Here is a 25,583-nt window from a genome sequence, read left to right as displayed (position 1 = left end):
GTTTTTTAAATAATTTTAGATTTATTGTGTGTGTAAGTTTACAAACTTAGAAAGTGTACATGATGATGATGTGAATGAGTTGATGGTGATGATGTTTGTGGTTGTGCGAACAAACATTGGGTGGCAGGAGGAGAATGAGAGAATAAGAGAGAATTATTGTGTAAAAACTACAATAATTTAAGCCCAAACTTGCAAGTTAAAGTCCCAAGAGGCAGTAGCTAAAGCATTACCATCAGGACTAACAGCGAGACAGGCAACTCTTCCTTCTGGACCATTTTGTTCGCTTGTCAAATTTTGAACAATCTTTCCCTTCAAAGTATCCCACACAACAACAGATTTTTCATCGTAGGCAGCATACATCAAACGTCCAGACTTACTGAATGAAATGGAAGTAGCACCTTCTCTGATGGAATCATCCTTATAATCCATCAATTCTCTGCTGGCACGAATATCAAAGAGTCTACAAGTGTTATCATCAGAAGCAGTGGCAAATGACAAACCATTAGGGAAGAATTGAACACAGTTGACATCAGAGTCGTGACCACCAAAGGTAGCAACACACTTCCCCGATCTAATATCCCACAACTTGGCATAGGCATCACAACCACCAGAAACGAATTGAGATTCATCAGGAGAAACAGAGACAGACATACAGTCACCAGTGTGTGATTGGAAAGTCTTGATTGGACGACCCATTTCAATATCCCAACAAATACAAGTCATATCACCAGAACTTGACAAGATTTGCTTATCATTTGAAATGAATTTACAAGCACTGATATAACCAGTGTGTTGACTCAATTCACGGTGAGGTGTTGTTGGTTGAGTACTATCAGAAGCATCAGTCAATTGGTTAATGTTAAAGATGGAAACAATATTGTCCAAACCACCAGAAGCAACATATTGACCAGAATTTGAGTATGAACAAGTCATAACCCAGTTAGTACGGAGAGTAATAGCATGTTGTTTGAATGTTGTCAATGCGTTCCATATAATAAGTTTACCATCTTGAGAGGCAGAAACCAACAATTTGCTATCTGGAACTGGACTCCAAGCACAGCTGTAAACTTTACCCAAATGTCCACGAAGAGTATTTCTAACTTTGAATTTATATGGGCCAACAGCTGGAACATCAAGTTTGTTGACTAGTTTTGATCAAATTTAAATTGTTATTATTAGTTGGTTATTATTGTTGTTACAAGTGTAAAAATTATTTGTTTAGATAACGGTGAAAAAACATTGTAAAACAACAACAAAATAATATTGGTTATAGATTGGTTAATTGACCATTTCGAATACAAAGTATATACTTACGTTTAGCATCATTACCACCTTCCATACTCTTCTTGATTTGATCTTGCAAAGATTGGGCTTCTTGACGAGCCTTGTTAATTTGTTCTTGAATAGAAGCCATTGTATTCTATATATATTGTTCTATTCTATTTAGTTGTTGTTATTCTTGTTGTTTTGATCAATGAACGTTGCGCTCGTAAAGTAAAAAGTTTGTTTTGCGGTTCGAGAGAAGTTGAAATGTCGTTAAAACGGCGCGCTCTACAAACACACACAAGTTGAAGCAATTTTTTTTAAAATGTTTTTCATGAGGTTGACGCGCATCTCGTTTGGGAACGTGCCATCAAAAAATTGGCTGTCAAAAGTCCACCATCAACCAGCGTCAAAAAGAAGTTGGGTGATGAAACAGTTGTCATACACAACACTAACCAAATTCTGAACGTCATCCATTGATGGTTAATTGAGTGAAGAATATCTGTGTTGATGGAACCTGATATCAATAATGAATTGCATCATGAAAGGGTTGATAATGAACAAAGAACAAATCTTTTTAACAATCACTGATAAAGATATTAGGTTCATGTTGATTAGTTGCAGTTTGTTTCTGGGCAAATAGTTTCGTTTCGAATAAGTTGTGAACGAAAGACAATTCGGAGAAAAATGTGATAAATAAATTAAAAGTTCCCTTTTACATGGATGGTCAAAATTTCATGTGCTCAATTCATTTGTTTGCCTCAATATTTCTCTAAACCAAACTTTCCGGTCTACTATTCAATAACTTTACAATTTGTAAATATCTTCAAGAATTGGCTCTTCGGTATGGAATCAATTCATGGTGACAAGTTATCAAAAAACCTTTCCAAACAAAGTGAACATAATCTGAACGAGGAAGAGGTTTATCAATTTAATCAAGGTTACTATTTAGAGCGAAACAGGAAAACCGTACCCAAAGCAACCTCAAAAGAAATAATAGGCAAACTTGATGCTCCACTTTACATACTGGTATCTTGTAGCTTACAAATTTCTCATTGTCCAACGGTTCATATTTAGTTGATTTGTAATTGAAAACAAAAGCAATAAGAGAGATGAATTGTTACAATAATGAATGAGCTATGTTCAAAGTGCATAGTTACTTCTCCAAGTAACACAACAACACAAGGTTCATATCTGATTTTTCATTCCGATGAAGAGAATGAGTAATTTTCATGATGAAAAAATAGGAGTGATGGATTGGGGGATTATTGCTAAATGAAACTATCTCATCATTATTCGGATTTCAAACAATAACCTGGAAAATTGTATTTACATGTTGCATAGATTTTGATTACAGTAAAATATTTCTGTAAATTGAGAAAAAGGTGGACATGGATAGATTTCTATTATCAAATAGACATCTCTCACCGCTCTAAACACTTCCCTGAGTGCTTGTTTGTTTTCTGATAGATTTGAATAGAAACAAACTATTCCAATAATTGGTTTGGTATTGATGGTGGCCTTTTGAATTAGTTCCAAGGTTTCTTTCAATTTATCCTCAGAGAAAGTTTTTGGCCTAAATAGAATTACATCCATATTGCTACATTTCTCAGTAAGATTATTTAGTACCTTCTCTCTATCCAAACTTTGAGGGAATATTTTACAAGTTATTCGTGTCATGGATGAGTAGAGGTATTTTTGTTCTTTTTCGTGTGCTGGATTCTCAAAGAGAATTAGTATCTTTGGTTGACCTTTCTTCTTAATTGAACGAGTATCTAGTGGACAAATCAGACTTGGTTTGACTTGCTTCAAATATTGGAGAGCAGGATAGTTTACATGAGTGGTTTCATTAACAATATCAATCAAGACATCTGGGCATTCGACAATCTTTTCTTCTATGAATATTTCACAAACCTCGGGAGTGCTATCTAGAATCGATTCAACATCTGGGAGAAATCTATTAAAATCAATATTGTTGAATTTCAAATATTTGCATGTGAATAAGACAGTAAATGAATCAACATTCTTGATATTTTTTGTAATGTTTTGCATTTGTTCCAAAGTTAGTATGTGGCCTTTTTTCATAAGATTTTCAGTGAGTTCAATATTTTTACATTTCAAAGTTCGAAGCAGTAAAGAATCGTCAAAATGATGGTCCTTGTATAATTTCATTACCTTCTCCTTTGATTTTTCTATATTTCTAAAAAACCCATCAATTCCATAATCTATCAAATAATCATTAACATTAGAACTGTATTCCCCATTAACCAAACTCATCAAAATTGAATAAAACCCATCAATAGGGACATTTGGAAAGTGTGAATCCTTAAATGAAGTCAAACTCTGAAGATTTATCTCTTTCACTTCCTCAATATCAGTCTCCACCATGTGATCATAATAAGATGATCTAATGGCATGAATTGTTAATGTTCTTCCATTACTAACAATATTCTTATCATCATCACATTCAGTTTCAATCACAAAATTATCCTTAGATAGTGACATTAATCGGAAAGTGAACCTTTCATGGTCGGAAGCAAGCTCTAACTGAACAGTGTTGTTCATCATCACTCGATAATATTCTTAATCGTCTTTTAAATTCCAAATAATGATCATAAACAATCGGATCATACAAGGTATAATATTCAGTCCACATAAAAGCCTTATCAATTCTGGTAATCAATGGCTTCCATTCCTTTGAATGTTCCTTGAAGAAATCGCCCTCTTCAACCACTTGATTCCAAGCACTGCAGACCAGATTGTATCGAAATAAAACAGCTGGTCTAATACAAAATGAAAAGATGGAAGCCACAATCTCGGGTAATTTAAGGATGTTTGCAGACATTTTTTTTACTTTTTAAAAAACAATTAAATTTTAAACCAATTTTTTAATTTACAAATCGATAATCATCTTTCCAAACTTATCACCAGTAAAGAGTTTAATGAGGGCCTTTGGTACATTTTCCAAACCTTGTACTTTTGATTCCAAAACCTTGAGTTTTCCCTCATTAACCCATTGAGTCATTTTCTTGACACCTTCATCCAATCGATTGTAAAAGGAAGAGACGATAAATCCCTTAACAGATAATTCTCTGGTAATGTAGAGATAGTTCAATCTTGGTCCAAGATTACTCATTCTATCTTCAATATTATAATCACTAATTGATCCACAACATGAGATTCTGCCATATCTATTCATGGCAAGAGTTGCTGCATCCAAAACGAAACCTCCAACATTATCAAAATAACAATCAATTCCAGTTTTTGGTTCTGCTGCTTTTTCAATTGCATCTTTGAGAGCTATTGGATCATTGTTGTAATCTTTGTAATTGAGAATGACATCAAATCCTAAATCTTTCAATTCTTGTTGATTTTCTGCAGGTTGTCCAGTAATACCAATAACTTTACATCCATGAATTTTGGCAATTTGACCTACCAAACTTCCAACAGCTCCTGATGCAGCAGAAACAACCACAACATCTCCTTCTTTTGGTTGACAAATATCCAAGAATCCAAAGTAAGATGTCATTCCAGGCATACCAAGAGCTCCCAAATAATATGAAAGTGGAATTTTACCAATATTTGGGTCAACTTTTTGATAATTTTTCACTTGATCTTGGTCAATCTTTACAATTTGATGTAATTGCCATTCGAAATGACCAACAAGAACATCTCCTTCTTTAAAAACTGAATGATTGGATTTTAAAACCTTGGCAACACATCCACTACTGATAGGCTTACCAGTTTGAAAGGTTGCAGCATAATGTTTTGCCATTGCATTCTTTCTCATTCTTCCTCTCAAATATGGATCAACAGAAATGTGCAATAATTGGACCATAATTTGATCTTGATCAAGTGATTGATCAAAATTGAACGGAACTTGATCGGTATATTCAAAATCTGTCTCCTTGATCATTCCTTCAGGATAATTAGTGAAAATGAGTGCTTGTGTGGTTGTGGACATTTTTTTGATTGTGGGCACATTCAAGTCATGACGAGTAACAAATTTAAAGAGATTACAATCTGCGTGCGTACTTGAGACTTGCTCGATAGCATGATTTTTAATAATTACTCCCTTGATTATCAAGACCTTAGAAAATGAAAATCTTTGTGAAATTTGAAAGATATCGAAAAGGCAGTACAAAAAACACGTTTTTTATTCCGGAATTAAAAAAAATGAATCAACATGTGGTAGGCAAAAGCTTCCTTGTTGTTCTGATGATTACCATCATCATCGTGATTGTGTCGTATTTTGTCATTGAGAATGTCTCAGCTAAAAATTCAAATATGCAACAAATTAATTTGGAGGATTTATTCGGAGGTGGAGAGAATGAAGTCTGTGGAATGACTTGTCCAAAGGGACAATCATTAATTAAAAAAGCAGGTTATAAGGCTATTTTTAATGGATGTGGACCTTCGGGTGAATTTAACCACATTTCAGACAAGATTGGATTTACTAATTGTTGTAATGAACATGATATTTGTTACACTGATTGTTCTAAGAGTAAGGAGCAATGTGATTCGGAATTTACCGAATGTTTAAATGGTCACTGCAAAACAAAGAAAAAGAAGGAAAAGGATGAATGTTCTACAACAGCAACAATGTTCAGTTGGGGAGTGAATGCTTTTGGATGTGATGCCTATACAAAAAGTATTCAAGAAGCTTGTGAATGTAAATCAACAAAACACGATGAATTGTAAAACATGGAATTCTTTTAAGGTTGAACAAGTTGGCTATACATTCATTCACAATTAATAGAAATTTCTATCATTGAGGAATATAAGGAAATTTCTAAAATTTTTTAGTAACCTTTGATTTATTTTCCACGGAGGTCTTCAAATAAACTCCGGACAACCAAGCTCCTGATTTAAAATTCCTAAAAAAAATGAAACATCTAGTAACAGGCAATCAATTAACTGCAAGAAGGTCTTCATCATCCATTGCCTTCCTTGTAGTGGTCTTACTCTCTACCATGATCATCATGTCCACAAATTTTGTAATCTTAACAAATGGTTTCCAAATGAGCCAGGATAAAATCGATAAGATTAATTCCAATCCGAATTCAAAATGGAAAGCCACACGATATGAAAAGTTTGAAACACAAGAGTGGAAGGATTTTGTGAAGAATCTTCCTCAAATTGATGATTCATTAGCAAATTCTCCTTCATCATTTACCTCCAGAATTGGAAAGAGACATGTGTATCATCAAGAAAACAATGATGATATTCCATTAACATTTGATGTGAGAGAGAAATGGCCTGGGTGTGTATTCCCAGCCAACAATATTATGAGTTGCAGCGCAGTTGGCACATTCACAATTGTTGATTCCATTTCTGATAGATTTTGCATTGCAACTGGTGGAAAATTCAAGAAACTCCTCTCATCTCAATACATGTTGGAATGTGACAGAGACAGACAAGGTTGTCAAGGTGCAGTAGAATCTAATATTTTTAGCTATTTGGAAGGAAATGGAACAACTACTGAGGAATGTATTCCATATAGCAGTGGAGGTGGTGAAGTGTTTGATTCTTGTTCAACCCAATGTAAAGATGGATCTCCATTGAAAAGATACAAGATAAAGAAGGGAAGTGTTGGTTCATTGGATATTATCACAGACATGCAAAGGGACATTATGAAATATGGTTCAATTACTGCAGGATTCAAGATGTATTTGTAAGTACATTTGAGTTTACAAAAAGTGTGAATGAAACTTTGACACAAGTGATTTATATAATTACAAGAGTGGAGTTTATCAACATTTGGATCAAGATATTGGATCTTTTTCATCCACTAAAATAATTGGTTGGGGAGTTGCTGAAGACCAAACTCCATATTGTAAGTTTACAATATTTCATCATGTTAAATAATTAACACTTTAAAGGGATTTGTGTATTTGAGTTTGGAACGGATTGGGGAAATGTAAGTTTTTCATCTATTTCCATGTCAATTAGATAATATCAATATCTTTTAAAAGAATGGAATGTTTTGGATGTTGAGAGGTGCTGATGAATGTGGAATTGAAAGTAGTGCATGGAGTGCTCTACCAGATATTTCAAATATTTAAAATAATACACATTTAAAACTTTCTTTTATTTCAAATGGAATAAATATTTAATAAATTAATAATTTAATATGAGTAAAAATAACTTTGTTGATTACAAAAAAAAATGAAAAGACAAGTAGAACAGATTGATGCTCACACCCATTCCGATGATGATGATAATAGTGATTCTGATCATGATGGCAATATTAACGGATCATCATCAAATAAGAAAAGAAAATCACTCGGAAGGCTAATATCTGTATTTTCCAAGGATTTATGTTTTAATATTTGCGAATATTTGGATAGTCAGTTTGTATTATCGGTGGCTCGTTTAATTTCTGTGGATTGGTGGCATGCTTCTGAACTCTTGGATTATTCGTTGGAATTTGTTGAAATTACTGCAAGTAATGATGAAGGTAAAGAGTATTTAGAATCAATTTTTGAAAGTCAAGTATTGAAGGATAGATTGAAATGTTTAACATTCTCTAGATGCTGTTTAGGAGATGGAATTGAGGTTTTCAGGGAACTGAAAGAGTCCAATACAGACATTTCCTTATTTCCCAACTTGACCAGTCTTGATTTGAGTTCCAATCATTTATCAGATGAAAATATTTGTGAATTTTGTGGACTAATTGATGAGAAATTCATGTGCAATTTGATTGAATTGAACTTGGAATTCAATTCAAGTATTGAAAACCTTTATCCGATAGCTAATAATGAAATTTTGAGAAAAAATATGAAAACAATCAAATTGAATGGTATTAGAGATCCTTGCAAGGCTATTTCTAGAATGGAAAGTTTAACTTGTCTTCAGATGAAACATTGTAATATTGAGGAAGGTAGTTTTAAACAACTTCTCCAAAACGAAAATATGAAAAATTTATCCAAGCTGTATATTTCTGACGTTTGTGACGTATCAATAATGGAAGAATTGGCAAATTGTCAACATATTTCTAACATTGTGGAATTAATTACACATTCTTGTTATGTTGATATGAGTGGAAATTATTTCAAGCATCCCAAGTTTTCTAATTTGAAAATATTAGAGTTTGAGGGAGCAACAGTTATCAATATAGATCAGTTGCACCAATTGAGTAAACTAGAGACTTTAGCAATGCCTGATAGTGGACTAACTGATCTAGAAATACAGATTTTATGTGGAGGAGAATTTGGAAAGACATTGAAAAGGCTGGATATTTCATATAACGAAAAACTTACAGATCACTCTATAGATCTAATTACATCCTCATTTACCAAATTATCATCTTTGCTGTTATATGGAGTTGATAATCTCTCAATAGAGTCTACAAAATACATTACCAATAGATTGAACAATCTTACAGAGCTAGAGTTGGCGGGCCGAGACCAATCTATGAGCTATCAGTATTTTAATTGTTCCAATATGAAAAATCTCAAAATCCTAAAGCTGTTTTCCCACCAAATGGGTGATATTGGATTGGGTACACTTATCAAAAGCCCATTCTTGTCCAATTTGGAGCATTTATGGTTGCGCCATTGTAATATCGCTAACGAGTTTTCTATTTTGCTTGCTTCAAAGGAAAGTCAACTAAAAAAGTTAAGAGTTTTGGATTTGACTGAAAACCCAGACCTCGTTTTTAGTGATACATCTCTTGGTAAAGAATGGATTCAAGATGAAGAAGAGGAAGAGGAAGAAGACATGACCATTAAGTACATCATCAGAAGAAATATTCCAAGTTTGGAAAGATTGCATTCAAATTAATTTACTATTTCCTTATCTCATTACAATGTGTCTTTGGAACCAAAATTTCTAACAAATGATTTCGAACTTGTTGGCTATAAAACATGTAAATATTGTATGGACTTGGATTTAAAGAAATTATTTATTTTACATTGATTGATGAAAATATTGAACATTTTACATTAGCATTTTCTTTGCTTTCCATTCCATTTGAGCTGTTGCAAAACGATTGTAAACATCCAACATTTGATTTTGAATACTGATTACTACAGCATCAAACATTTCCAATTCACCACTATCTAACTTTTTACGTATGGTTTCTCTTTCATCTTTTGTACAGTCGAGAGTACGAACATCCTCTTCATGTAGGAATGATCCAGAAGTTGGTAGCTCAATAAATATATTGAAAATTTCGTGTGCCTTCTTGCATCTGTCGAGTTTTCCTGTAAATGTCTTGTACTCATCAACGGAATCCAAGAACAAAATGTACTCCTCAGCATGCTCCTTCTTACAGAATATTCTAAATTGTTTTCTGGCATTGGGACTGCAAAGAACAGCCTCAAGAGTGCAATACTCATGCGCTGGTACTCTTTCCATTTCCTTCTTGTTTTCCTCAACTGCAACTTGTAGCTTTGGAGGTGGTATTATGAGATTGTTGTGTGCATTATTTGTTGATGTACTGTTTGTCTTCTTACGACCAATGGCACTGGCTACTTGGGAGAGGAAACTCTTTGAGTGTTGCTCCTTCTTGATTGCTTCAAGTCTGAGATTTTGTTGTAATTCATCAATTTGAGAATCTATTTCCTTATTTCTTTCATCGTTGAATCTTGTAAAGGTGTCTTTCAAATTATTGACGACCAACCATTCCAATTCATTGAAAACTTCAGTGGAAAAGAATGAAATATTTTCCTCATTTTCCTCAGCAAGTGTTAAAAAGCTTGTTACAATCTTTGATTCTAAATTGACTGGAGTAGAATGTGGAGAATTGCTTGACACAAATTGAGAAACCAATTCTTTGAATTTTAGCTTTCTTTCACTTGGAGATTGGATCCTTTTATAGGATTGAATTTCCTTCCAGAAAAGAATATTTTCCTCTGAATGATCCTTGGTGCAATATTGTGTGAATTCCTCATTGATAGTTGGATTATTGAGAGCTTGTTGAACGGATTGAATCTTGGCCTTGATTCCATTTTCTTCGTAAAATCTAGAACGAGGTGACAAGGTTGGAGTTTCGAATAAGTGTTGATTCTTTCCTCTAATGACCTCTTTGAGTTCCAAATCTTTTGGTTGATTCCAAATCTGATCAGTATTTAAACTTAAATTGGTGCTCATTCTGTGGTGATTAACTTTTGGTGCAGTTCTGGCAAAATCTCTCGATTTGGATCGTTGATGGTCCTGTCTAAATACCAATGAGAATGCACTACTTGTGGCATCACTGAGTTGTGATGGTGATTCTCCACTTCTCGGAGAAGTAACATCCAATGATGAGCCACTAGAATTAGACTCTTGAGCAATTTCTTCATGAGTTTTCTTAATATGACCCTGAATCATTTCAAATTCTCTCTCCTGAGAAACAATCAAATTCAATAAGGAACTCTTTTGTAAATTTTGTCCAATTGAAACCAAATGCATTGAGGCAGCTGAAATATTGGACAAGAATGGAGAATTTACATTTTGTGAAAATGCAGTAAAGCCACTATCATTAAAACTTGGATTTCTGAATTGATTGAGAACATTTTGTTGTTGTTGACTTGAAACCTTATCTTCAAAAAACAATTCAGCATAGTACAAGATGGTTTCTATACTAAACATGTAATAGTGAGACCTCTCTGCAAATTTTCTCTTCTTCTCTGGCTTAATATTTTGAATAATTCCAATTTCTAATAGAAATTGACCAAAAGTTTCAGCCTGAACCTTTGACCAAGCTTGTTTAAAAGAGAATGATTCATCATTATACGAAAGTACTGATTGTTGCTGCAGTTGATTCGATGGATTAAATATCTTGTAGAGTGAATTGATTTTCTCAACAATATCCATATGACTCTTAATTCCAGCATAGTTTATACTTGGAAAGTAGAGCATTTGTTGTTTGTGAAGTTGTGAAGTTAAGAGAGAAATAAAAGTCTTGCATGTGAAAACTTTGTCAAAATTCTTTTTTAAACTTTTCGAATATCTTTGACTGAGTGGGATTTGAGTGGCAATCCAAATAACAATGGAAAAGAGAATATCATTGGAGTTTACCATTTCTAATAGTGATTTGTATACATTGTTGGATGAAGAATTCGAAAGTAAACTATTCTCGGAACGAGAGTGAACAAGTAATGGTGTTGTTGATGATGATGAATTACTAGTGTTAGAAACAGTTAAAGGAGGTATCGAATTTGGAGCAATACTCTGACAATATAATTTAAACAAATCAGAATGCTTTAAATGTTGTTGTTCAATCCTTTCGTATAATGCAAAAGAAGATAAATCCTTGAGAGAATGTTTCAAATCAACTAAATGGTCAGAATCGGATTCTTCTTTTGAAGGGACTTGACGGGAACTCAAGAGAGAAAGATCTTCACTTCCACTCAATACATTGGAACGAGAGGAAAAGTATGACATTTTTTTCACTTTTTATTCGAAACTGGAAAAGTGTTGATCAAGTCATCTGTCTAATAGGTATGGCTACCGAATCCTTTTGATATTTCATGTTATTGGATTTGGTAGCTACCGTCTAATTAAACTATTTCCAATCTCCAACAATTTGTGAATAAAACATTTCTCTAGTCTTTTCCTTCACCTGATCCAATGTTAAATTATGAGTATCCAAGTAGGTCACTTCAATTGGATTATGTGGAATGACATTATCATTATAGTGAGCTAATTTTTCAAGCACAACAGATGCAATTGCTTGTGAATTGATTCTTTGTTTTGCTTCCTCAATGGTCAATTGATTTCTACTGCAGAGTCTTTGAATTCTCTCCTCTGTATTACTCACATCAATGACCCAAACTTTATCAATTCCTTGTTGCCATTCAGCATCGACTAGAACTGCTGATTCAATTAGGCAGACAACCTTCTCATTGATGGCTTCTTGTTCAGCCTTGGAGATTTCCACATTGATTAATCGTTTAACTTCTGGCCATACAATATCTGTGAGTTTCTTCATCAATTCCGAATTTCCAAATACTACCCTCCCTATTTGTTGTTATTAATCATTATTCAATAATCCAATATTAAATTAATAATTATTAAATTATTAAAATAATTATTTTGATCATGTATACAGAGGTGAGAATAGATTATATAATATAATTACCTAACATTCTTCTATTAATTTGTTGTTGTTCATCCAGAAGAGAAGCCTCCTCTCCTACAATTTGCTTCACTAGAGGAGTAAAAACCTCAACAACCTGTTTATAACATTCAGTGCCAACACTATAGGCTTTCCAACCCAATTCATCAGTAGGAATAACATGGAAGAATATCTTGTGGTGCTCTGATGGTGATTGTGAGTGTAATTGTTCATATTCCTTGATGAGTTCGCCCAGATAGGATACGACAGTACTCTTTCCAGAGCAAATACCTCCTGTGTTGTTTTATTACGTAATATAACGTTGTTGATGAAGATGATAAATACATCAGCAATAATAACACATACCTGTTAATCCAACAGATTTCAATCTTTTAGGCTGACTCGACATTTTGTTTTTTTCTTCTATGATTATTATCAATAGTTCATGAACTTTTGTTCCGCACACTACTAGTTAAAAGTTCTCTCTCATCATGTTTTACCATTAATAATTTAATAAATAATAAATTGTAAAGTATGATGATGAGGTAATTGCCACCAATAAGCAAGATTTTGGTTTTGATGAAATCATAAGAACAAAAAATGAGTCAACAACAAACATCACCATCATCTTCAGTACAAGAATTTGCCAAACATGCACACATTGATTATATTCAACATTTAGAGGAGAAGGAACAAACAACCTTCGAGTATTGTGTTACGGAACATTTGAGAATGTCGGGAATGTATTGGGGATTAACAGGTATGGATTTGATGAGTGAATCATCGAAAATGAATAGAGAACATATTTTGCAATTTATTAGAGATAGTTATCATGCTGATGTTGGTGGGTTTGCTGGAGCTCCTAATCATGATGCTCATATTTTGTATACATTATCAGCTGTTCAATTATTGGTTCTCTTGACAAGTAATATTGAAGAGTTTTTAACTCTTGAACAAATTGAAAAAATTGGTGAATTTATTGGATCTTTACAAAAGGAAGATGGTAGTTTTTCAGGAGATAAATGGGGAGAAATTGACACAAGATTTAGTTATTGTGCACTCAATTGTTTAGCATTATTGGGTCTTCTTGAAACTTGTTCAAATTATAGAGGTGACAAGATCAATAATAAGAAATATATCAATGTAGAAAAAACTGTAGATTATGTACTTTCATGCCAAAACTTTGATGGAGGATTTGGTGTTTGTCCTGGAGCTGAATCACATGCTGGACAAATTTTTACTTGTGTTGGTGCCTTGTCAATTGCCAAAGCATTGGATAGATTTGATCATGATACTCTTTCATGGTGGTTGTGTGAAAGACAATGCGAAAATGGAGGTCTCAATGGTAGACCAGAAAAACTTTCAGATGTCTGTTACTCGTGGTGGGTTTTAAGTGCTTTGGGAATTATGGATCGTGTTCATTGGATTAATGCTGAAAAATTACATGACTACATTTGCAATTGTCAAGACACTGAAAAGGGAGGTATCAGTGATAGACCAAATAATATGGTTGATGTATTCCACACCTTCTTTGGAATTGGTGGTTTGAGTTTATTAGGTTATGGAGACAAGTATGGTTTAAAGACTATTGATCCAACCTTTGCCTTACCAATTGATGCCCTTAAAAAGATTGGTATTGAAACACCATACACTCAACGATTCGATCAATAATTATTCATCAAAAAACAATTAAAAATCAATTCTTGTTACAATTTTGTCTGGGAACATCATCCCTCAATTCTTTTTACCGCCAAAATTTAAACAGAAAAAAATGATAGGACAAGAAACTGATAATTTTGAATCATCACGTAGAAAGAACAGGTCTCCTCCTTCTTCTTCTTCGGATCTGTCAGCATCAACAGGACTCTCTATGAAGACACTTAAAACACTGGAGAGAATGTCTACAAAGAAAACCGATGAGGTGAAATCGACCTTGTCTCAATCTACAATAAGAAGGCCGTCTTCATCAACGAGAAGAACCACATCAACAACCTCTACAACATCAGCAACGAGTAGTAATAACAGCGTTAGTGGAGGACAAAAGAATGACAAATTAAATAACTTTCTCAAATACTTGGAAGAGGCCGATAAGCCAGCAGTAATTCCCGAAGTTAAGAGTTATTCAACAACATCAAATCCTCTCTCCATTGTTCCACCATCTCCTTCTCACTCATACATTTCCATTAATTCATCAGCTTCCAATCAGAGACCATATAGTTTAGATAGTTCTTTCGATGAGGAATCAACAATTTCAGGAATTGAAAATGAAAAAGCAAATCCAACTGGTATGTTTTCTTTCAGGATTTTTATCTTATTGACATAACCAGCTGCGGCAGCTTCACTCTACGATGGGGTAAAGAATAAGATGAATACACTCAAGGCCACAATTAAGGAAAAGGATAGAAAGATTGGACTGTTGGAAGAAAAAATAACAAAGCTAAAGGATGCCTACAATAGTGTGGAGAAGAAATTGTAAGTATTCCAATTATTTATTTTTTTAGAATAGCCTGATCTTGAAATAGTAAGGAACACGAAAAGCAAATTTTGGAACAACAACAAAAGGAATTTGAAACAACATTCGCCAAACAAATCAAATTAATTGAAAAACTATTAAAGGAGAAGGAAACTCTGAATAACAAATGTACTGAACTGGGAAAGGAGGCAAAGGTAATTGATGAGAAGTATGAACTAAAGATTAAAATGTTGTCTGAAAGATATGAAAATGATCTGAAACGATCTAAGGAAAATTGGGAAGCTGCTGAAAAGGTTAGGAGAACTAACTGGATGGCTGATAAAGAAAAGAAAGTTAAGGAAACGATGATCAAGGATATGGAACCAGAAATTCAGAAAATGTTATTAGGACACAAGCAAGAAAAAGCAAAGCTTGAAGATTTTTATCAAAATGAAATGAGAAGACAAAAAGCTGAGCTATTGAAACAAGCTGACTCAAAAATGGAGGAGCTTAGAGAAAAGTTTAAACGTGAATTTGAATATTCTCTTGATAGAGCAAAGAATGAAAGCGTTTCAGAAGTTGAACTTCAGAAACAAAGAAGACAAAAGGAATTGGATGATTTGGAATCAAGATATAATATTCAAATCAAGAATGAAAGAGACAGGGCCGAAAAACTTCTCATGGAAGAACGTAGAATCTATCAAGACAATCTGGAAAAAGTCAAAGCAAGAGAAAAAGAACTCGAGGAAAAACATAGACTCGAAATTGAGAAGATACACAAGGACTATGAAAAGAGACAATCAGAGGATGTAACAACACTCAAAACAAAATGGGAATTGGAAAAGGAGCAGTGGCAAAATAATTATGCTCAAAAGTGCCAACAAGAATTAAGAGAAAAGCAAAAATCTCAATATGAGAAGATGAACAAGCAAATGGAAGACCAAGTTGAAATGATTATTTCCAAGTTACAGGATGAGTTCTATCAAAACAAACAACAAATTATCAAAGATTATGAAAAGAGACTTGAAAAGACAAGAAATGACTCTGATAATGAAATTTCAAGAATCAAGTCTGAATCCAATGATTGGAAAGAAAAGTATATGAATAGTGCCAAGAATAGTAATCAACTGGAGACTAAACTCAAGGAAAAGGATAACACAATCAAGGAACTAGAGCAAAGAATTGAAGATGATGAATCCAATCTCAGTACATTAAAGAAGAAAATGTCAAAGAAGGAGGAAGATTTGTCTATCACGATGAAGAGTGTTCGTGAGGATTTGGAATCCAAGATTAAACAAATCTCAAAGGAAAGAGATGATATTGTTGAAGAAAAGGCAGAATTGGAAGAATCATTCAAGAAGGCCGAGGAAGATCACAAGATTGAACTTGAAGAGTTGACCGAACAAAAGAATTCAGAGATGGAAGGTTTGATGGAGAATATCAAACAAGTCATCTCAAAGAAAGATGCTCAAATTCAAGAGTTGACAGAAAATCTTGTCAATTCTCAAGAAAAACTCCGTCAAACAGAAATGGTATTGGCAAAACACAGAGAAGAGTTAATTGGCGATGATGATTTTTAGGCTTGACTTTACAATGTATTCCACAAAGCCTTTTTTCACCTTATTAATAGAAGCACTGTGTTTTAAACACAATCAAAAAAAACAACAAAACACTTGACAAATGGCAGGTAAGAGAAAGAGAGCAGCTGAAGCAGAGGAAGAGTCTGCTGACGAAACAAGTAGTAAGGAAGAAACTCAAGAGGAAGAGGAGACTGAAAAGAAGCCTAAAAAGACAAAGAAGAAGGAAACAACCAAGAAGGCTCCTGCAAAGAAGACTGCAACAAAAGGAGCAGCAAAGAAGGGAGCCAAACCAACCATCAAGAATGAATCAGAAGCCAAGTCAATGATCCATGAATATTTAAAGAATCAGAATAGGTAAGTTTTTCATATTCCGATAATGTATTTCTAATGATGATGTTTAGACCTTACAGTCTTCAACAAGTAATTGATAATATGGGAGGTCAAATTAAAAAGGCTATGGTGACCAAGTGTTTGGATAAATTGGAGGGTGAAGGAGAGTTGGTGATGAAAGCAAATGGAAAGCAAAAGATGTGGTTCAGAAATCAGGCTGATCTCGAAGTCTTGTCAAAGGAGGAACTCAAACAAATAGATATTGAAATCAGAGATATTCAAAAGGAGTTATCATCATACAAGATTTCTAACCAAGAGCTTACTGCCGAACTCAACAAGTTGAACAAGGCACCAACAACAGAAGAATTGAAGGGTATGATTGAAAAGGAAAGAAAAGATCTTTTGGGAAGGCGTGAGAAATTAGAAAGATTAGAGAATGGTTCAATCAAATTAGTATCTCCACAAGAAAAGAAGGATGCTGTTGCAGGTCTTGAAAAGTATCTGAAAGAATGGAGAAAGAGAAAAGAGTTGGCCATGACTATGCTACTCGGTTTTGCAGACAAAGCAGAGATGAAGTTAGCAGATCTAACGGAAGAAATTGGAATTGACACTGATGAAAGTGTCCATGTAGATATTAAAACAATTGGAAAACTCAACTACTAAAACAATAAAACAGATTAATTCTTTCAAAAAAGCAATGTTGAAAATGAATCATTTTTAGAAGTCGCCCAAAATAGTAAACTTTTTATGGAAAGACATGAAACAAACTCCAAATAATTCAAATCTTTTCTGTTATAAGCGATCCTACTTTTATTCTAATAACTTTGAAAAAATGTCAAGACATACTGATGCAAGAAGGACTTGGCTGTAAGTACTATTTACACTTTCGAATAGTTTTCATCTTGACAAATATAAACTTTATTTCAGATTGACTGCATGTATTCATGCTCTTGGAATTTGCTTTTCCATAGCATTTGCTATTTGGTCACTCTTCCTATTCATCGTTTCATCAAGTGATACTGCTACCAACAGACCAAACATGATTAGTCCAAATCCATTGGCAGATTCTACTGCATGTTTAGGGAGAACACTTGTAAATATGATGTTAGCTGTCACATGTTTGGAATTTCTTGGAGTAATTCTTGGATTTGTAGCTATGTGTTCAGGTTTCCTTGATGTACTTTCTGATACTTTCTCTAGAACTAATCGAGTTCTCAATAGTGGTAATTATTCACCAGGAACTGAGGATGGTGGTTATGCAGTTTTGAGAGAAAACTGGATTAATGAATCTCCAACAATATTCGAAAATCAACCAGCTCAAGATCCAGTCTATATGAGTTCAAGTGTTGATAGAATGAATCCTCAAACTCAACAAGCAATTTCAGTTTCCACAGCACAAGGCATTGAAATGCAATCAACCACTCAACCACAAGTTCAATACAGTGAACCAACTCCAAATAATTACAGAGAGAAATCATACGAAATGCATTACGAACAAACTCGTGGTAATTCAATCTCTGCATGTTTCTGCTGTAGTATCAACTTGAATAAGTATACATTGTGCACTCATTCTTTCTTTAGAGTTTGTTGTGGATCTATCAAAACTTTGAATGGCATTGCAATTACCATCTTGTTGGTTTTTATGGCATTTTACAATTTTGAATCTCAATGTTATGTTCAATATCCTGTAATTTATGATATGATTTCTCCGTTCTTGATTGCTCAATTTGTATATACTGTTGGTGCATCACTTGCTTGTTTGTGTATTACTTGTGGTTCTTTTCTTTTCAATTTGTTGCTTGCAGTTGTGGCTTATTAACAAGTGGACAACTCATTACAAATAAATTTTCATATTAAACTTAATTCTACTGATAACTCTAATCTTGTCAGATTTAAACTTATTTTTGTGGGAATCATCAAAGTTATATTCTGAAACAATATCTCTTCCGAAAACATCAGAATAGTCATCATAAGTTAAGAATCGAGTTACTGGCCCAGTATAATAAAACCAAGAATCATCTTCCTCAATAATATCAGCATTACATTCCGTATTTTCCAAATCAGTTAATAGTTGAATTAATCCATTTAAACTGCCACTATATAATAATGGATCTTGAACAAAATTATGGGTAAATCGTATTTGGATCATTTTGGCTTCAATACTTCCATCACATAATTCATATGCAGAATTACATGTTAAAAATCGTGAATTTAGTGTCAAGCTATTTAAACTCAATTGACTATATGCTAAATCTTCTAAATTCTCATCACTTAATTCATAATCTAAATAAAGTTCTTTCAAAGTTTTGAAATTAGGGTGTGTGGCAATATTATACAAAGCATCGTCAACTTGGTCTTGACTATCATTAGAATATCTGCATGAAAGATTAAATGATTCCAATTTCATTTGTGATCCAATTATTGAGTTAACAATTCCGTAAATAGAACTAGAATAACAACTAAAGTGTTTCAAATTATTAGTTTCCAATGAGATACGATCAACATAATTCATTTCTAATCTTTCAAGATCAGGTAAGTTTAGTATTACAGTACCATAACAATTACATGATAGGTATTTCAACTTTTTCAGTTCACTAACTAAAGTGTAATCTGTTTGATATTTAATCTTTAAATGCGTTAAATTTTTGAACACTTTCATTTGTTTCTGATTAACACCACTTAGTTGACATATAACCAATCCTTCTAATTGTATATTGGATTTTTTGTATGCTTCTAGATGATTAGCATTCATGTCCATCCAAGGGATTGCTAAGTGTTTGATGTTTTTCAAATTTCCATTCAAAAACCATTCCCAAATCAAATCACCATTCCATGGATGGTAGCCGGTATGTCGTCTTTCTATTTCTAATTTAGAAAGAGTTTTGTGAAATATAGAAGATTCGAATAATGTCTTTAAAATGTTACCATTATCTGTTATAATACTTAAACTTTCCAAATTAATTAATTGCTTAAGTTGGAATAATTCATTTAAGTTATGAAATGTAGAATTTGATAGATTTAAAGATTTCAATTTAAATGATTGAATATCTGAAAAATTGAATTTTCCCAAGTGGCAATTTCTAATTTCCAAACATTCCAAATTAGAGAAATCACACTTTTTGAGTATTTCCTCATAAAATGAAGTATCATGTCTTGCAAGTTTCAATTCTTTCAAATTGGAAATAATGCTCTTTGTTCCTTGGAAATTCAAATCTAATATTCTCTCCCATTTCAAATACTTCCAAATTTACAATTTTTGTAAAATCTACCAATTGGTTTTCTTGTTTCTTTGCTGGAATCGTGCTCTTATGCGAAAATGTTAATACTGAAAGTTGTTTCCAATTTGCGTTCAAAATTAATGATTCTGCCCGCCCAACACAATCAAAAACTTCCAATTGTGAAATTAAATCCAAACATTTAGATTCTTTCGTTAGTAATTTTGCCATAGCTTCTGAAAGCTTAGTCCACCTAAAATTCAAGAGAACTTTACAAAATAAACCAGATTCCAACATGGCAACAAAGCCTTCATGCAATTGCATTCCCCAATCAGTTTCCGATACAGAATCTCTCATAAATTTACTATTTTGAAAACAATCCCTTCCTTCACATTCCAAAGTCAATGAAGATTGTTTAAATTTTGATCGGATTGTTGAACACGAATTACACATAGATATCCAAGCCTTCACTCCCGACATGTACGGAATCAAGTGAAAGAGAAAGATATCAGAAGGCAAATGTTGCAACATTTTTTTAAAGTATTCATAGCAAGACTAGCTGGTGGAGAATTTTTAAGCTGTCTTGCTATGTTTAGATTGGTTGCAAAATTCCTGGAAACTCAATGAGAAATAAAGTTGTGAGTTGCAAGTTTCAAAAATTGCAACCGGCATTTCCATACTTTATTGTTTACAATAAGTATTGAATTTGTTGAAAAGTCAAAAATCATCCTGTGAGAATAAAGTTTTTTATGACATTTAACAATAATTCACGTTTCTTTTACAACATTTGTAGGTTAGCAACATTTTAAATTCCAGCGCCAAAAAGAAAATTTAAAAAAAAATGCCACAACGACCTAATTCGTATCAAGTCGTATTCGATCTTTCGGAGGATGAAGAGGAGGAAAATACATTTTCAAAGGCTAAAAAGATCATTTCATCACCACCTAGCCTCGATCCAGAAATAAATAGTAAGAAGAGAAAAAATTCTGTGGTTTCTTCCAATGACGAGGAATCACCATCATCAGGTTCGGAAAAACAAACAAATTTTAAGAAGGTAAAGCAGGATAATAGATCGACTATACATAAGAGTATTGATAGTTTTCGGAAGATGAAAGAGGCTGGACATTCTGCTTCGAAGGTTAGTCATATCTCTGTGATATCGGATAGTAGTGATGAGGAGAAAAGTCCTCCTTCAAATAATTCTGCCATATTAATATCATCTGATGAGGAAGACGATGATGTTGATTCTTCTGTACAACATATTCTTAATTATAGAGGCCACCATGCATCGAGTAGAATAATGTTAAATCTAGTCCTAGTAGTAGTAAATCAAAGCCTGCTAAAGCTAGTAGTAGTAAAGCGGACAGTGAAACAAAATACACAGTTCAAACATATCTGAATTTTAAAAAAAAGAGAACGTCACGACAGGATACAGATTCTGACTCTGAAGAGGATAGAGTAGTTTCTCCTGAAAAAGTTTCGAGAATTTTAAGGAAAACTCGAGAGAAGAAACTTTCGGAAAGAGAATTGGAAGACTTTATTGTTCATGAGGATGAGGACGAAGAAGAGGAAGAAAGTGATAAAGAGGGAGAGGAAGAATATGAAGAAGTAAGTCAGGAAGAAACTGAGGATGAAGAAGAAGTACCATATTCTCAAGGTGATGTGATGATGATTGGGATGAAATCTCGTTTAGTGATGATGAAATAGGTACACTTCTCACTTCAGAAAGTTTTTCTAAAAAAGAAAGAGAATTCAAAGAAAGAATGAAGAAGCGAGCCCAAAAAACTACAAACATGGCTGAGCTTATAGATGTTGGAAATGGTTGGAAAAAGGACGCAGACGACGACTATTACTTGGATGGAGGTCTCATTCTAGACAGAGATGTTTACACGAAACTATATTCATTCCAAAAAGAAGGAATCAAGTGGCTCAATACAAGATTCAATGCCGACAAGTACAGAGGTGGAATATTAGCAGAGTAAGTATTATTAAGGGTCTCTAATATATTTAATTTCAACTTTAAGTGAAATGGGATTGGGCAAAACTGTTCAAGTTTCAGCCTTTCTAGGAGGTTTGGCTCAAAGCAAAACAAGACGTTATTTAATTATTGCTCCATTATCAGTGCTTCAAACTTGGGCTAGCGAGCTAGATAAATGGGCACCAAATATCAAAACCTTTGTATTCCATAATTTATCATCCAAAGAACAGTACAACAGTATGGCAAGAGATTTTCATGGATGTGCTAAACAACAAAAGTCAGCTGCCATAATTACCACATTCAGAACTCTGGTCACATATACGGTTACTCTTGCTTCACTATGTGCAAAGCAAGAATTTGATATCACAATTGTTGACGAAGCGCATCAAATCAAAAATGACCAAACTGGAATTTCTAAAAATTTGAGAAAGATTGGTTCTAGAGCCAAGTTTTGTCTAACTGGAACTCCTATTATGAATAAGGTATTTATCCTTTATTTTTATTAATATTTAACAATTTATATTTACATTCATATTAATATTATAACATTGTATATTTATCATTCATATTTATCAAGCTTATGGAAATGTGGTCTATTTATGATTATGTTTTTTATGGAGACAATATTTTAGGAGACAAGAAAGAATTTAAAACAAATTTTGAGAGGTCAATTGTAAAATCTCGTAAAAGGGATGCCTCAAATACTGAAAAGGTACTAGGAAACAAACTCTCCCAACAAATGAGATCTTTAATTCAGCCATACATCTTGAGAAGACACAAAAATCAGGTTTTAGAAAGTGATCACAATGTAGGATTAGGAACAATTCTTAAAAAGCAGAGCACTGGTAAAGCTAAAATATCCCAAAAGAATGAACTTGTATTGTGGTGTTACCTCAGCAAGACACAGGACCGTGTTTATACCCAATATCTCAAATCCGAAATTGTTAAACAAATTTTAGGAAAGAAATCAAACAGATCATGTATCTTCTCTGCTCTAAGTACATTGAAAATGTTGTGCAATCATCCAAGACTTAATAATGGGTCAGCACAAATTTTAAATAAGGATGTTAATGAAGATGAAGCCTTTGAGAATTTTATATCAGAAGGAGATGACAAAGATTATTTAGATACATCTGGAATGACCTGCAAGGAATTAATTGAAGAAAGCTCAAAGCTTCAAATAATTGTTAAACTATTGAAGGAACACAAGAAGACAGGGCACAGAACCTTGATATTCTCCCAATACAAAACAATGTTGGACATTGTAGAGAGAATAATTACAGAACACTTAAAGTTGAAAACCTTGAGAATTGATGGAGGTGTAGCAGCAAAAGAAAGACAAGCCAGAGTAGACTTGTTTCAAAAAAACAATATGTATTCTTGCTTTTTGCTGACAACTGGTAGTGGAGGTGTTGGTTTGACTTTGACTGCAGCTGATAGAGTCATATTGATAGATCCACATTGGAATCCTGCTGTAGATCAACAAGCTGTAGATAGAGCTTATAGAGTTGGCCAAACCAAAAACGTTGTTACATACAGACTTATTACAGTAGGAACCTTGGAAGAAGTAGTTTATAGAAGACAAGTTATCAAAGACGGGTTAATTAAGAATACACTCACAAAAGAGAATCAGTACAGATACTTCACTTCAGATCAGGAATTATTGGAAGTTTTGACTTTAAGAGACAAGCAATCATCTGAGACTAAGAAATTATTGGCTGAGTTGCATCCAAAAGGTGAAATTTATGAGGAACTAGGAAACCATGTAAAACAATTGGAAGCTTATTCGGAAATTGATGGAATCACTTGGCACGATATGTTGTACAATATTGAAAGTGACGACATTAATGAAACATTCAATTATGAAGAGGATGCTTTCATTCAACAAAATCACACTATTACCAATTATGTGAAGAGACACGAGCAGAAACTACAAGACCAGCAACAACAAGTTGTGGATTTGAGTTCACCTGCCAGGAATCCCAAGTTAAAGAAAAGACATGCACCTTCCTCTTCAGCTTCAGCTCAACCAATTTTCCCAATACCACCCCATTTATTGGGAGTTCCTGAGGCTTACATTATAAATCACCCTCAACAACAGGTATTCCACAATCATCAACAACCTAATAATGTACAAATGCCTCATCCACAACACAATCAACCCTTACCTTATCACTCACAACACAATCAAATTCCACACCCACATCCACATCAACAACCTGGCTTTTCTTTCCAACCTAATCATACCTTTTTACAACAGCATGAAAATATTTCTCCAAATGGTCATTACCATCCTCAACCTCAACACTACCACAGACAACCATTCCCTCCACAGGTAGCTCACCATCGTAGCAGTAATGGAGCATCATCATCGATCGACATCACAGACGATACAGTTGTTTCGAACAATAGACCTAAACGACCTCAATATAAACCACCTCCATCGAACACTCAAGAAGATCCAGAGATTATAGATGATGACGATGATGAACCTGTAGAAGAACAACCACCATCCCTACCACTGATATCCCATAATCTCAAACAGGAGGTCATTAATAACAATCTAGCTGCAGACCCTGAAGATGATGTACCAACTGATGAAGAAGACGAAACCAATCACCAGACAAACAATGAACCACAACCATCTGATTCCCAACACAAAGAAGCAGAAGATAGTACTGGCATTGAAATGACCGAAGAAGAATGGTAACAACAGATTTTGGCGCGCTCTCAACTACAATAAAATCGTTGCTTTTCATTTTTAAAAAAAATGATGCAAACCACATCACCCACTTCTGCAGGAGGATTAAGATCATCTCTCCATTCCTATTCATATAGACAGAGGTATGAACCACAGGAGCAGGATATTCCGTGTTTGATTAGGGAGGTTTTGTTAGCACCTTACTGTCCGAACGAGGATGTTACAAAATTAATTGAAGTTGCTTTGAATTATCATAATTCAAGTTTATATCAACAAGCCATCGATGTATATATTAGAGCTCAAAATATTTGGTTGGAATACATGTATGCAAAAAGGAAGAAGGAAATTTTGGATTCCAGAATGGATGACTTTCTTGAGTCGACTAAAAATTGGGATTTGCACGAACAGTTAGAAAGAAAAAAGGAAATGGAAAAAGAAGTTGAGGAAGAAATGATTGAGAATGGACAAAAGGATTATCTAACACCAAGAGAATTGGTATTTTTCAGATGTGCAATTGGATTAGTTTATCAAAGTTTGGGTAATGATGAGTTGGCTCTTTCAGAATTTATGGAAGCCAAAAAGTTTGCTCAAGCAATGAATGACAGTGATTCATCAATTCCATTAAGTTGCATTGGAAGTGTGTTCTATCATGTAGGACAGTTCTTACTAGCTCAAAAATACTATACAAAATCTCTGGAAATTAGACAGACCTATTTGGGTGAAGGTGTTGATACAGCAGTTTCAATGATAAACGTTGCAGCCTGTCTTCAATGTGTGGGAGATTTTCCTGCAGCTCATGATATGTATAATAAGGGAATTTCAATTCTAAATGAAAAGTTAGGACCCTCACATCCTAGAAGCTCCATAGCTAACAGAAATTTTAACAGATTTAGAACAAACTTTTTGAAACAGTAAGTTGTTAAGTTTCTTTTTGTTTCCAACAAGTTAAGCAGCTCATCATTTGATACTGTTGCAGCTACCCCATACACACCAGTTGAAATACCAATATTCAACAAGTCA

The 25,583-nt window shown here is 33.8% G+C and overlaps 14 protein-coding genes across 14 annotated transcripts; 8 read left to right on the top strand and 6 right to left on the bottom strand.

Annotated features, from left to right (window-relative positions):
* Positions 1–7: 7 nt before the first annotated feature.
* Positions 8–1,576, bottom strand: NAEGRDRAFT_82063 (uncharacterized protein). Its single transcript, XM_002669658.1, has 2 exons — positions 1,315–1,576; positions 8–1,145 (listed from the first exon to the last, which is right to left on the bottom strand). Exons 1-2 carry the CDS (start codon positions 1,412–1,414, stop codon positions 178–180), a joined length of 1,068 nt encoding a protein of 355 aa, XP_002669704.1. The 5' UTR covers positions 1,415–1,576; the 3' UTR covers positions 8–177.
* Positions 1,577–2,592: 1,016 nt separating this feature from the next.
* NAEGRDRAFT_75334 (uncharacterized protein) lies at positions 2,593–3,768 on the bottom strand (the record flags this gene model as incomplete). Its single annotated transcript, XM_002669657.1, has 1 exon — positions 2,593–3,768. One exon carries the CDS (start codon positions 3,766–3,768, stop codon positions 2,593–2,595), a length of 1,176 nt encoding a protein of 391 aa, XP_002669703.1.
* A 388-nt stretch (positions 3,769–4,156) lies between these two features.
* NAEGRDRAFT_75333 (uncharacterized protein) lies at positions 4,157–5,227 on the bottom strand (the record flags this gene model as incomplete). Its single annotated transcript, XM_002669656.1, has 1 exon — positions 4,157–5,227. The coding sequence occupies one exon, from the start codon at positions 5,225–5,227 to the stop codon at positions 4,157–4,159; it is 1,071 nt and encodes a 356-aa protein (XP_002669702.1).
* Positions 5,228–5,550: 323 nt separating this feature from the next.
* On the top strand, positions 5,551–5,964 carry NAEGRDRAFT_75332 (uncharacterized protein; the record flags this gene model as incomplete). Its single annotated transcript, XM_002669700.1, has 1 exon — positions 5,551–5,964. The coding sequence occupies one exon, from the start codon at positions 5,551–5,553 to the stop codon at positions 5,962–5,964; it is 414 nt and encodes a 137-aa protein (XP_002669746.1).
* Positions 5,965–6,149: 185 nt separating this feature from the next.
* On the top strand, positions 6,150–7,328 carry NAEGRDRAFT_75331 (uncharacterized protein; the record flags this gene model as incomplete). Its single annotated transcript, XM_002669699.1, has 4 exons — positions 6,150–6,937; positions 7,008–7,099; positions 7,146–7,183; positions 7,239–7,328. 4 exons carry the CDS (start codon positions 6,150–6,152, stop codon positions 7,326–7,328), a joined length of 1,008 nt encoding a protein of 335 aa, XP_002669745.1.
* A 103-nt stretch (positions 7,329–7,431) lies between these two features.
* Positions 7,432–9,148, top strand: NAEGRDRAFT_82062 (LRR repeat domain-containing protein; the record flags this gene model as incomplete). The annotated part of the gene is made up of 1 exon (XM_002669698.1): positions 7,432–9,148. One exon carries the CDS (start codon positions 7,432–7,434, stop codon positions 9,046–9,048), a length of 1,617 nt encoding a protein of 538 aa, XP_002669744.1. The 3' UTR covers positions 9,049–9,148.
* A 2-nt stretch (positions 9,149–9,150) lies between these two features.
* NAEGRDRAFT_82061 (RGS domain-containing protein) lies at positions 9,151–11,634 on the bottom strand (the record flags this gene model as incomplete). Its single annotated transcript, XM_002669655.1, has 1 exon — positions 9,151–11,634. One exon carries the CDS (start codon positions 11,632–11,634, stop codon positions 9,205–9,207), a length of 2,430 nt encoding a protein of 809 aa, XP_002669701.1. The 3' UTR covers positions 9,151–9,204.
* A 121-nt stretch (positions 11,635–11,755) lies between these two features.
* On the bottom strand, positions 11,756–12,716 carry NAEGRDRAFT_75328 (uncharacterized protein; the record flags this gene model as incomplete). The annotated part of the gene is made up of 3 exons (XM_002669654.1): positions 11,756–12,210; positions 12,332–12,598; positions 12,674–12,716. The coding sequence occupies 3 exons, from the start codon at positions 12,714–12,716 to the stop codon at positions 11,756–11,758; spliced, it is 765 nt and encodes a 254-aa protein (XP_002669700.1).
* Positions 12,717–12,907: 191 nt separating this feature from the next.
* Positions 12,908–14,017, top strand: NAEGRDRAFT_59868 (prenyl/geranyl transferase; the record flags this gene model as incomplete). The annotated part of the gene is made up of 1 exon (XM_002669697.1): positions 12,908–14,017. One exon carries the CDS (start codon positions 12,908–12,910, stop codon positions 13,976–13,978), a length of 1,071 nt encoding a protein of 356 aa, XP_002669743.1. The 3' UTR covers positions 13,979–14,017.
* A 2,422-nt stretch (positions 14,018–16,439) lies between these two features.
* On the top strand, positions 16,440–17,332 carry NAEGRDRAFT_75325 (uncharacterized protein; the record flags this gene model as incomplete). The annotated part of the gene is made up of 2 exons (XM_002669696.1): positions 16,440–16,693; positions 16,741–17,332. The coding sequence occupies 2 exons, from the start codon at positions 16,440–16,442 to the stop codon at positions 17,330–17,332; spliced, it is 846 nt and encodes a 281-aa protein (XP_002669742.1).
* A 169-nt stretch (positions 17,333–17,501) lies between these two features.
* On the top strand, positions 17,502–18,488 carry NAEGRDRAFT_75324 (uncharacterized protein; the record flags this gene model as incomplete). The annotated part of the gene is made up of 2 exons (XM_002669695.1): positions 17,502–17,536; positions 17,597–18,488. The coding sequence occupies 2 exons, from the start codon at positions 17,502–17,504 to the stop codon at positions 18,486–18,488; spliced, it is 927 nt and encodes a 308-aa protein (XP_002669741.1).
* A 1,327-nt stretch (positions 18,489–19,815) lies between these two features.
* NAEGRDRAFT_75323 (uncharacterized protein) lies at positions 19,816–20,241 on the bottom strand (the record flags this gene model as incomplete). The annotated part of the gene is made up of 1 exon (XM_002669653.1): positions 19,816–20,241. One exon carries the CDS (start codon positions 20,239–20,241, stop codon positions 19,816–19,818), a length of 426 nt encoding a protein of 141 aa, XP_002669699.1.
* Positions 20,242–20,725: 484 nt separating this feature from the next.
* NAEGRDRAFT_75322 (uncharacterized protein) lies at positions 20,726–24,572 on the top strand (the record flags this gene model as incomplete). Its single annotated transcript, XM_002669694.1, has 5 exons — positions 20,726–21,186; positions 21,300–21,492; positions 21,654–21,862; positions 21,909–22,344; positions 22,440–24,572. The coding sequence occupies 5 exons, from the start codon at positions 20,726–20,728 to the stop codon at positions 24,570–24,572; spliced, it is 3,432 nt and encodes a 1,143-aa protein (XP_002669740.1).
* Positions 24,573–24,884: 312 nt separating this feature from the next.
* NAEGRDRAFT_75321 (uncharacterized protein) lies at positions 24,885–25,478 on the top strand (the record flags this gene model as incomplete). The annotated part of the gene is made up of 1 exon (XM_002669693.1): positions 24,885–25,478. One exon carries the CDS (start codon positions 24,885–24,887, stop codon positions 25,476–25,478), a length of 594 nt encoding a protein of 197 aa, XP_002669739.1.
* Between the last annotated feature and the right edge of the window lie 105 nt (positions 25,479–25,583).

Source organism: Naegleria gruberi (genome assembly GCF_000004985.1).
Source record: "Naegleria gruberi genomic scaffold NAEGRscaffold_79, whole genome shotgun sequence".
Taxonomy (NCBI): Eukaryota; Heterolobosea; class Eutetramitea; order Acrasida; family Naegleriidae; genus Naegleria; species Naegleria gruberi.
Note: the sequence above shows the minus strand (reverse complement) of the source record. Positions and strands in the feature narration are given on the sequence as shown.